This window comes from Coregonus lavaretus (genome assembly GCF_964263955.1).
Source record: "Coregonus lavaretus genome assembly, contig: HAP1_SCAFFOLD_728, whole genome shotgun sequence".
NCBI lineage: Eukaryota > Metazoa > Chordata > Actinopteri > Salmoniformes > Salmonidae > Coregonus > Coregonus lavaretus.
In genome coordinates this window covers 171,129-183,847 of record NW_028160568.1, presented here as the reverse complement: position 1 = coordinate 183,847, position 12,719 = coordinate 171,129, and the positions used below count along the sequence as shown (strand labels likewise).

At 47.7% G+C, this 12,719-nt stretch overlaps 1 protein-coding gene across 1 annotated transcript in view; it reads right to left on the bottom strand.

Annotated features, from left to right (window-relative positions):
* LOC311121666 (beta-mannosidase-like) overlaps positions 1-12,719 on the bottom strand; it is a 51,807-nt gene that overhangs the window by 18,239 nt on the left and 20,849 nt on the right. Inside the window, exons 7-11 of the mRNA XM_084196125.1 lie at positions 10,832-10,945; positions 9,358-9,509; positions 7,640-7,757; positions 5,760-5,846; positions 4,956-5,123 (exon numbers count right to left, since the gene is read on the bottom strand). Of these exons, the coding sequence (XP_084052251.1) occupies positions 4,956-5,123; positions 5,760-5,846; positions 7,640-7,757; positions 9,358-9,509; positions 10,832-10,945 (639 nt within the window). The remainder of the gene's footprint in view (positions 1-4,955; positions 5,124-5,759; positions 5,847-7,639; positions 7,758-9,357; positions 9,510-10,831; positions 10,946-12,719) is intronic.

The window sequence follows — 12,719 nt, the reverse complement described above, 5'->3', positions numbered from 1 at the left end:
TACCACCCCTCTACCGTACCCTACCCTACCCTACCACCCCTCTACCCTACCCTACCCTACCACCCCTCTACCCTACCCTACCCTACCACCCCTCTACCCTACCCTACCCTACCACCCCTCTACCCTACCCTACCCTACCCTACCACCCCTCTACCCTACCCTACCCTACCACCCCTCTACCCTACCCTACCCTACCACCCCTCTACCCTACCCTACCCTACCACCCCTCTCCAGCATGGCCACATGGTGAGCAATCTGTCTGCAAACATTTTGGAGAAAATGAGTGAGCAAGTTGGTCAATCTTCATGTATTTTTAAGAAATGTCACTACCGAACATCTAATATATCAAGAAATATGTTTAGCACGGTTTTGGAACTAAAGTATCTGTCAAAATGAAAAATAGCCAGCCATGTGGTAGCTATGGGGATTATTTAAAGTCCAAAATAAGTCAGAACTGCAAAATGTCACAACCGAAACAATTGATCCCATAGAGTTTGTGTTGTGTGGCTAAATTGTTGTATCTGTGACATGATGGAGTCTGTGACAGAACAGGCAGCACCATTGAGGCTGTCTTTTTAAAGCTGCATGGGTCATGCTCTACCAACTGAGCTACAGAGGACCAGCATGTGGGTCGTGGACAAGTAGAGTACTGAGATGCAAAGTCAGCAGGGGGGCTCCAACCCTCCAAGAGCCCAAACATTGACATCTATTTGGCCAAAACATAGACGTCTATAATGTGCTATACAGTACTGCTCTGTATTGTACTGGACTGGACCCTACCCTACCGTACTCTAGTGTACCGTACCCTACCGTACTCTACCCTACTGTACTCTACCCTACCGTACTCTACCCTACCGTACTCTAGTGTACCGTACCCTACCGTACTCTACCCTACTGTACTCTACCCTACCGTACTCTACCCTACCGTACTCTACCCTACCCTACCGTACTCTACCCTACCGTACTCTAGTGTACCGTACCCTACCGTACTCTACCCTACCCTACCGTACTCTACCGTACCGTACTCTACCCTACCGTACTCTACCCTACCGTACTCTAGTGTACCGTACCCTACCGTACTCTACCCTACCCTACCGTACTCTACCCTACCGTACTCTAGTGTACCGTACCCTACCGTACTCTACCCTACCCTACCGTACCCTACCCTACCCTACCGTACTCTACCCTACCCTACCGTACTCTACCCTACCGTACTCTACCCTACCGTACTCTACCCTACCATACTCTACCCTACTCTACCCTACTCTACCCTACCGTACTCTACCCTACCGTACTCTACCCTACCGTACTCTACCCTACCCTACTCTACCCTACCGTACTCTACCCTACCATACTCTACCCTACTCTACCCTACTCTACCCTACCGTACTCTACCCTACTCTACCCTACCCTACCATACTCTACCCTACCGTACTCTACCCTACCATACTCTACCCTACTCTACCCTACCCTACCCTACCGTACTCTACTCTACCCTACTCTACCCTACCCTACCATACTCTACCCTACCGTACTCTACCCTACCATACTCTACTCTACCCTACCCTACCGTACTCTACCCTACCCTACCGTATTCTACCCTACCCTACCGTATTCTACCCTACCGTACTCTACCCTACCGTACTCTACCCTACCATACTCTACTCTACCCTACCCTACTCTACCCTACCGTACTCTACCCTACCCTACCGTATTCTACCCTACCATACTCTACCCTACTCTACCCTACTCTACCCTACCGTACTCTACCCTACTCTACCCTACCGTACCATACTCTACCCTACTCTACCCTACCATACTCTACCCTACCGTACCGTACTCTACCCTACCGTACTCTACCCTACCGTACTCTACCCTACCGTACTCTACCCTACCGTACTCTACCCTACCCTACCGTACCATACTCTACCCTACTCTACCCTACCATACTCTACCCTACCCTACCGTACTCTACCCTACTCTACTCTACTCTACCCTACCGTACTCTACCCTACCCTACCCTACTCTACCCTACCGTACCATACTCTACCCTACCGTACTCTACCCTACCGTACTCTACCCTACCGTACTCTACCCTACCGTACTCTACCCTACCCTACTCTACCCTACCGTACCATACTCTACCCTACCGTACCATACTCTACCCTACCGTACCATACTCTACCGTACCATACTCTACTCTACCCTACCATACTCTACCCTACCCTACCCTACCGTACTCTACCCTACCCTACTGTACTCTACCCTACCATACTCTACTCTACCCTACCGTACTCTACCCTACCGTACTCTACCCTACCGTACTCTACCCTACCATACTCTACCCTACCATACTCTACCCTACCATACTCTACCCTACCATACTCTACCCTACCATACTCTACCCTACCGTACTCTACCCTACTCTACCCTACCGTACCATACTCTACCCTACCGTACCCTACCGTACTCTACTCTACCCTACTCTACCCTACTCTACCCTACCGTACTCTACCGTACCGTACTCTACCCTACCCTACCGTACCCTACCCTACCGTACTCTACCCTACCGTACTCTACCCTACCATACTCTACCCTACCATACTCTACCCTACCATACTCTACTCTACTCTACCCTACCCTACTCTACCCTAGCGTACTCTACCCTACCCTACCGTACTCTACCCTACCATACCGTACTCTACCCTACCATACTCTACCCTACTCTACCCTACCGTACTCTACCCTACTCTACCCTACCGTACCATACTCTACCCTACCGTACCATACTCTACCGTACTCTACCCTACCGTACTCTACCCTACTCTACCCTACCGTACCATACTCTACCCTACCGTACCATACTCTACCGTACTCTACCCTACCGTACTCTACCCTACCGTACCATACTCTACCCTACTCTACCCTACCATACTCTACCCTACCGTACTCTACCCTACTCTACTCTACTCTACCGTACTCTACCCTACCGTACCATACTCTACCCTACCGTACCATACTCTACCGTACCATACTCTACCCTACTCTACCCTACCATACTCTACCCTACCATACCGTACTCTACCCTACTCTACTCTACCCTACTCTACCGTACTCTACCCTACCGTACTCTACCCTACCCTACTCTACCCTACCGTACCATACCCTACCGTACCATACTCTACCGTACCGTACTCTACCCTACCATACTCTACCCTACCCTACTCTACCCTACCGTACTCTACCCTACCGTACCATACTCTACCGTACCATACTCTACTCTACCGTACCATACTCTACTCTACCCTACCATACTCTACTCTACCCTACCATACTCTACCCTACCCTACCCTACCGTACTCTACCCTACCCTACCGTACTCTACCCTACCGTACTCTACCCTACCGTACTCTACCCTACCGTACTCTACCCTACCCTACCGTACTCTACCCTACTCTACCCTACCGTACTCTACCCTACCGTACTCTACCCTACCGTACTCTACCCTACTCTACCCTACCGTACTCTACCCTACCGTACTCTACCCTACCATACTCTACTCTACCCTACCGTACCATACTCTACTCTACCGTACTCTACCCTACCATACTCTACTCTACCCTACCGTACCATACTCTACTCTACCCTACCGTACTCTACCCTACCCTACCCTACCCTACCGTACTCTACCGTACTCTACCCTACCGTACCCTACTCTACCCTACCGTACCATACTATACCCTACCCTACCGTACTCTACCCTACCGTACTCAAGTTTACTCTACTTGAGTTTCTTACAACCACATAAATTCGGTCTTTAATTGTCATGGTCTCAACTCTCTGGGTCAGGATCTTATGACCAATGTCTTGGCTAATGATCCTGGATATTAACTTAGTCTTTGGTATATAAACCATAGGCAACCCAACTAGACGAAGAAGAAAATGCTCTCTGACCACCCAGTTGATTACTTTTAAATGGTGGAAGACTTCAATGGCAATGTCTATACTAAAATCAGTTATATATTATTATTATTTTAATGCCATTTAGCAGACGCTTTTATCCAAAGCGACTTACAGTCATGTGTGCATACATTTTTACGTATGGGTGGTCCCGGGGATCGAACCCACTACCCTGGCGTTACAAACGCCATGCTCTACCAATTGAGCTACAGAGGATATGTATCTCTATGATTGATACTTGACACCAAAACACCTGTTATTTTGCCAAAATAAAGATGTTTAAATGATCACTTTACCTGTCTAACAACATAATTAATTAGATGCATAAATCAAATCAGCAAGTTTCAGATTCATACAATCCACACTGAACTTTTTACAGAGAAGAATAGAGATGATATTTCTCTGAATTCAATTTAAAGGTTTTGAAAATCAGTTTAAAAATATTGTTTTTACTATTTAGTTAATTTGGTATGCAAATAAAATGTCTAAAATGAATCTGTAATATTAGGTTAATCAAAATGATCACTACTGTGCAGGGGTCTCTCTCCCCTGCACCCTTTTCACCATGTTTCAGTAGTGACTAATGTAGTTTAGTATCCTGTATATGTCTACCTGACATGTTGGAAGACGTGCTGAAAGTTAGGGGGAAAATAAGATGCAAATTAGAAGAAGAAAAATATCATCCCCCAATTTACACTTCTGTAGAATGACCCACATAGGCACTAGGGTTAATAATAATAATAATATGCCATTTAATAATAATAATAATAATAATAATAATAAGCCATTTAGCAGACGCTTTTATCCAAAGCGACTTACAGTCATGCGTGCATACATTTGTTTTTGGTGTATGGGTGGTCCCGGGGATCGAACCCACTACCTTGGCGTTCCAAGCGCCGTGCTCTACCAGCTGAGCTACAGAGGACCACATTAGACGCAGGTCATGACTCTTACTACAGTATTTCTTAGTTAACTGTCTCAGACATGCCTCTCACCTTCTGAACAATAGCCCTGATGTTGTCCACATACAGAGTCACATAGTCTCTATGGTACCGGGGTTGCTGGGCAACAGGGATGCCGAACCAATCAGTGGCCAGGGCAGCCTCATTCTCGTTGTTCCCACTCCACACGATGACCGAGGGGTGGGACTTTAAGCGCCTCACCTGATTGGGGTGAGGAAACAGGAAGGAACACGTGTTATAACATGTTATTACATGCTATAACCAGGAAATGAGTCATCATAATCAATATTAACATACATCAAGGCCTTGTCCAGGGGATGCTACATTAAGCTGTCTGAAACAGGAGATTTGTAGTGTACTCTATGGGCCGTCGAGGCCTGGACAAAGCTACTAACATCAACCTGTAGTGTACTCTATGGGCCGTCGAGGACAAAGCTACTAACATCAACCTGTAGTGTACTCTATGGGCCGTCGAGGCCTGGACAAAGCTACTAACATCAACCTGTAGTGTACTCTATGGGCCGTCGAGGCCTGGACAAAGCTACTAACATCAACCTGTAGTGTACTCTATGGGCCGTCGAGGCCTGGACAAAGCTACTAACATCAACCTGTAGTGTACTCTATGGGCCGTCGAGGCCTGGACAAAGCTACTAACATCAACCTGTAGTGTACTCTATGGGCCGTCGAGGCCTGGACAAAGCTACTAACATCAACCTGTAGTGTACTCTATGGGCCGTCGAGGCCTGGACAAAGCTACTAACATCAACCTGTAGTGTACTCTATGGGCCGTCGAGGCCTGGACAAAGCTACTAACATCAACCTGTAGGTGTAGCTCACCTGTTGGACAACCTCCTCTCTAACCGTCTCTATGAAGTCAGGCTCAGTGGGATACATGGCACAGGCAAACATGAAGTCCTGCCAGATCTAAGGACAGACAAGGTATTTGTCAAAAGTACTGCACCATATAGGGAACAGGGTGCCATTCTCTGGTCTAAAGTAGTGCACTATATAGGGAATAGGGTGCCATTCTCTGGTCTAAAGTAGTGCACTATATAGGGAATAGGGTGCCATTCTCTGGTCTAAAGTAGTGCACTATATAGGGAATAGGGTTCCATTCTCTGGTCTAAAGTAGTGCACTATATAGGGAATAGGGTGCCATTCTCTGGTCTAAAGTAGTGCACTATATAGGGAATAGGGTTCCATTCTCTGGTCTAAAGTAGTGCACTATATAGGGAATAGGGTGCCATTCTCTGGTCTAAAGTAGTGCACTATATAGGGAATAGGGTGCCATTCTCTGGTCTAAAGTAGTGCACTATATAGGGAATAGGGTGCCATTCTCTGGTCTAAAGTAGTGCACTATATAGGGAATAGGGTGCCATTCTCTGGTCTAAAGTAGTGCACTATATAGGGAATAGGGTTCCATTCTCTGGTCTAAAGTAGTGCACTATATAGGGAATAGGGTGCCATTCTCTGGTCTAAAGTAGTGCACTATATAGGGAATAGGGTTCCATTCTCTGGTCTAAAGTAGTGCACTATATAGGGAATAGGGTTCCATTCTCTGGTCTAAAGTAGTGCACTATATAGGGAATAGGGTGCCATTCTCTGGTCTAAAGTAGTGCACTATATAGGGAATAGGGTGCCATTCTCTGGTCTAAAGTAGTGCACTATATAGGGAATAGGGTGCCATTCTCTGGTCTAAAGTAGTGCACTATATAGGGAATAGGGTGCCATTCTCTGGTCTAAAGTAGTGCACTATATAGGGAATAGGGTGCCATTCTCTGGTCTAAAGTAGTGCACTATATAGGGAATAGGGTGCCATTCTCTGGTCTAAAGTAGTGCACCACATAGGGAATAGGGTGCCATTCTCTGGTCTAAAGTAGTGCACTATATAGGGAATAGGGTGCCATTCTCTGGTCTAAAGTAGTGCACCATATAGGGAATAGGGTGCCATTCTCTGGTCTAAAGTAGTGCACTATATAGGTAATAGGGTGTAATTCTCTGGTCTAAAGTACTGCACTATATAGGGAATAGGGTGCCATTCTCTGGTCTAAAGTAGTGCACTATATAGGGAATAGGGTGCCATTCTCTGGTCTAAAGTAGTGCACTATATAGGGAATAGGGTGCCATTCTCTGGTCTAAAGTAGTGCACTATATAGGGAATAGGGTGCCATTCTCTGGTCTAAAGTAGTGCACTATATAGGGAATAGGGTGCCATTCTCTGGTCTAAAGTAGTGCACTATATAGGGAATAGGGTGCCATTCTCTGGTCTAAAGTAGTGCACCACATAGGGAATAGGGTGCCATTCTCTGGTCTAAAGTAGTGCACTATATAGGGAATAGGGTGCCATTCTCTGGTCTAAAGTAGTGCACCATATAGGGAATAGGGTGCCATTCTCTGGTCTAAAGTAGTGCACTATATAGGTAATAGGGTGCCATTCTCTGGTCTAAAGTAGTGCACCATATAGGGAACGGGGTGCCATTCTCTGGTCTAAAGTAGTGCACTATATAGGGAACGGGGTGCCATTCTCTGGTCTAAAGTACTGCACTATATAGGGAACGGAGTGCCATTTGGTACGGACCCCTTGTTTGAGTTTGGCAACAGACTTAGGTCTTGTCTGTCGGTCTCTATACTATTAAAATGGGGTAAAAAATGAACATTTGTTTACGAAGACAAGGAGAAAGAGCACTCGTCAGTCAGTCAGTCAGTTTGTTAGTTACCATGACGCCCATCTCATCACAGAGAGTGTAGAACAGGTCCTGCTCATAGACTCCACCCCCCCAGACCCTGAGAGCGTTCATATTAGCGTCTACAGTCGACTGTAGAAGGTTCCTCACACTGAAACAGAACACAACTGTTGTCAATGGTTAGGCAATGAATAAAACGAGACACTAACAACTAACTACTGTCTGTTCAAATCTATCAGGTTACAGTGAGAGTTTTAATTCTTTAGAGTCTAAGACGTTGGGGGAGGGGGGTTGCTAAGCTAAGACGTTGGGGGAGGGGGGTTGCTAAGCTAAGACGTTGGGGGAGGGGGGTTGCTAAGCTAAGACGTTGGGGGAGGGGGGTTGCTAAGCTGACATGTGGAATTGTTTTAAGATGGTCATACTATGGATCATTTAGCTATTAGATTTTTAGGAACCCTTTAGGAAGAAAAAAAAATTGCTACATTAAAAAAAATAATGTTTTTTGTCCTTTACGTCTAAAGCCCATTGAAACACATTGAATAACGGAGAACACTGTTCCACAGTGGGGTTCCACGATGGGGTTCCACAGTGGGGTTCCACGATGGGGTTCCACAGTGGGGTTCCACGATGGGGTTCCACAGCGGGGTTCCACAGCGGGGTTCCACGATGGGGTTCCACAGTGGGGTTCCACGATGGGGTTCCACAGTGGGGTTCCAACGATGGGGTTCCACAGTGGGGTTCCACGATGGGGTTCCACAGTGGGGTTCCACGGTGGGGTTCCACAGTGGGGTTCCACGGTGGGGTTCCACAGTGGGGTTCCACGATGGGGTTCCACAGTGGGGTTCCACGATGGGGTTCCACGATGGGGTTCCACGATGGGGTTCCACAGTGGGGTTCCAACGATGGGGTTCCACGATGGGGTTCCACAGTGGGGTTCCAACGATGGGGTTCCACGATGGGGTTCCACGATGGGGTTCCACAGTGGGGTTCCACAGTGGGGTTCCACGATGGGGTTCCACGATGGGGTTCCACGATGGGGTCCCATTAATTTGTAGCCCAAACAGTTCGGACGCTACAGACGTTTACATGAGAAGACCAATTTTCAGGATGTCTCACGGTCTGACAAACACCGCTCTAGCTCTGTCACCTTTCACCTCAGATATGGAAGTGGGACACTGGTGAATGTGGTGGATTGAGACTCATCCACTGGTGAATGTGGTGGATTGAGACTCATCCAATGCAAAAAAAAAAATATATAAAAAAAAAAATATATATATATCTTGTTTAAACTGACAGATTTTTATGGAGATTTTTTTGTTATGTAACTTAGATTGACGCACCGGTGTGTCAATCGACTCTAGGGGGTTAAATCAGAACACTAAAGTCTTGTTTGAATCATAATGCAAATACAATGACATTGTAATAGTCCCCTGTAGCTCAGTTGGTAGAGCATGGCGCTTGCAACGCCAGGGTTGTGGGTTCGATTCCCACAGGGGGCCAGTATGAAAAATGTATGCACTCACTAACTGTAAGTCGCTCTGGATAAGAGCGTCTGCTAAATTACTAAAATGTTAATGTAATGTGGCCGTTTCAAATATACAAAACACATCCCATCTTAGAAGTATTTAATGAGTGAAAGGTTGATATCATGATTAAGACCAAAGACGATTAAGTGTCTGTGTGTGTGTGTGTGTGTGAGTGTGTGTGTGTGTGTGAGTGTGTGTGTGTGAGTGTGTGTGTGTGTGCCTCACTCAGCAGGGCTGACCAGGTCCTGAAGGGCGTGAGCTGGGATCCAGTTTGACCCCTTCAGGAAGATGGGCTTCTTGTTGACCCGGAAGTAGAAACTCAGCCCAGGGGAACCAGCGATTGGCTCCTGGACCAGCTCCACTGTACGGAAATACACCTTGGGATTAACATAGAGAGGATGTTAAATACATCTGGAGATGGATGATAAATACAGTAACACCTGTTGGAAGCAGAATACCAGCCTGGTTAAACCTAAGATCCTAAAGACTAAGATCACCAGTGAAGCAATAGTGATTTTAGCATTCTGTCTGGTTTAACCAGGTTAGCTAAATACTACTTACATTACATCTGATGAATTTACACTTTGAGAGGGAATAGGAGGTGAGAAGAGAGGGGACTGGAGACAGTCAGAAGAGAGAGGACTGGAGACAGTGAGAAGAGAGAGGACTGGAGACAGTGAGAAGAGAGAGGACTGGAGACAGTGAGAAGACAGAGGACTGAAGAGAGAGGACTGGAGACAGTGAGAAGACAGAGGACTGAAGAGAGAGGACTGGAGACAGTGAGAAGAGAGAGGACTGAAGAGAGAGGACTGGAGACAGTGAGAAGAGAGAGGACTGGAGACAGTGAGAAGAGAGAGGACTGGAGACAGTGAGAAGAGAGAGGACTGGAGACAGTGAGAAGAGAGAGGACTGGAGACAGTGAGAAGAGAGAGGACTGGAGACAGTGAGAAGAGAGAGGACTGGAGACAGTGAGAAGAGAGAGGACTGGAGACAGAGAGAAGAGAGAGGACTGGAGACAGAGCGAAGACAGAGGACTGGAGACAGTGAGAAGACAGAGGACTGGAGACAGTGAGAAGAGAGAGGACTGGAGACAGTGAGAAGAGAGAGGACTGGAGACAGTGAGAAGAGAGAGGACTGGAGACAGTGCGAAGAGAGAGGACTGGAGACAGTGAGAAGAGAGAGGACTGGAGACAGTGAGAAGAGAGAGGACTGGAGACAGTGAGAAGAGAGAAGAGAGAGGACTGGAGACAGTGAGAAGAGAGAGGACTGGAGACAGTGAGAAGAGAGAGGACTGGAGACAGTGAGAAGAGAGAGGACTGGAGACAGTGAGAAGAGAGAGGACTGGAGACAGAGCGAAGAGAGAGGACTGGAGACAGTGAGAAGAGAGAGGACTGGAGACAGAGAGAAGAGAGAGGACTGGAGACAGAGCGAAGACAGAGGACTGGAGACAGTGAGAAGACAGAGGACTGGAGACAGTGAGAAGACAGAGGACTGGAGACAGTGAGAAGACAGAGGACTGGAGACAGTGAGAAGAGAGAGGACTGGAGACAGTGAGAAGACAGAGGACTGGAGACAGTGAGAAGAGAGAGGACTGGAGACAGTGAGAAGAGAGAGGACTGGAGACAGTGAGAAGAGAGAGGACTGGAGACAGTGAGAAGAGAGAGAATAGGAGAGAGGAGTAGAGATGTTGAGTTCTGACCTGTGTGTCTGTCCTGAGTATGGCTGTTCCCTCCAGCATGGTTCCTCTTACACTGAGACGATAGGAGGGCTGCTCACCATGGCCACTGGGCCACCACAGCTTCACCTGGTTACTCTACAACACACACACTAGACATTTACCTCAGCACTGCGAAGAACAGAGATATGCTAAAACTCTGACATTCAGAGGTCATTCCAGTAGTCATAGGATGTGTCCCAAATGGCATCCTATTCCCTATTTAATGCACTAACACTATGGACCCTAACACTATGGACCCTAACACTATGGGCCCTAACACTATGGGCCCTAACACTATGGACCCTAACACTATGGACCCTAACACTATGGACCCTAACACTATGGGCCCTAACACTATGGACCCTAACACTATGGACCCTAACACTATGGACCCTAACACTATGGACCCTAACACTATGGACCCTAACACTATGGACCCTAACACTATGGGCCCTAACACTATGGACCCTAGCACTATGGACCCTAACCCCCTGGACCCTAACACTATGGACCCTAACCCCCTGGACCCTAACCCCCTGGACCCTAACCCCCTGGACCCTAGCACTATGGACCCTAACACTATGGACCCTAACCCCCTGGACCCTAACACTATGGACCCTAACACTATGGACCCTAGCACTATGGACCCTAACCCTATGGGCCCTAACACTATGGGCCCTAACACTATGGACCCTAACACTATGGACCCTAACACTATGGGCCCAAACACTATGGACCCTAACACTATGGACCCTAACACTATGGACCCTAACACTATGGACCCTAACACTATGGACCCTAACCCCCTGGACCCTAACACTATGGACCCTAGCACTATGGGCCCTAACCCCCTGGGCCCTAACCCCCTGGGCCCTAACCCTATGGGCCCTAACACTATGGACCCTAACCCTATGGACCCTAACCCTATGGACCCTAACACTATGGACCCTAACACTATGGACCCTAACACTATGGACCCTAGCACTATGGACCCTAACACTATGGACCCTAACCCTATGGACCCTAACACTATGGACCCTAACACTATGGACCCTAACACTATGGACCCTAACACTATGGACCCTAACACTATGGGCCCTAACACTATGGGCCCTAGCACTATGGGCCCTAACACTATGGACCCTAACACTATGGACCGTAGCACTATGGACCCTAACACTATGGACCCTAACACTATGGGCCCTAACACTATGGGCCCTAACACTATGGGCCCTAACACTATGGACCCTAACACTATGGACCCTAACACTATGGGCCCTAACACTATGGGCCCTAACACTATGGACCCTAACACTATGAACCCTAACCCCCTGGACCCTAACACTATGGACCCTAACACTATGGACCCTAACACTATGGACCCTAACACTATGGGCCCTAACACTATGGGCCCTAACCCCCTGGACCCTAACACTATGGACCCTAACACTATGGGCCCTAACACTATGGACCCTAACACTATGGACCCTAACACTATGGACCCTAACCCCCTGGACCCTAACCCTAAGGACCCTAACACTATGGGCCCTAACACTATGGGCCCTAACACTATGGACCCTAACACTATGGACCCTAGCACTATGGACCCTAACACTATGGGCCCTAACACTATGGGCCCTAACACTATGGGCCCTAACCCTATGGGCCCTAACACTATGGACCCTAACACTATGGACCCTAACACTATGGACCCTAACACTATGGACCCTAACCCCCTGGACCCTAACACTATGGGCCCTAACCCCCTGGACCCTAACACTATGGACCCTAACACTATGGACCCTAACACTATGGACCCTAACACTATGGGCCCTAACACTATGGGCCCTAACACTATGGGCCCTAACAC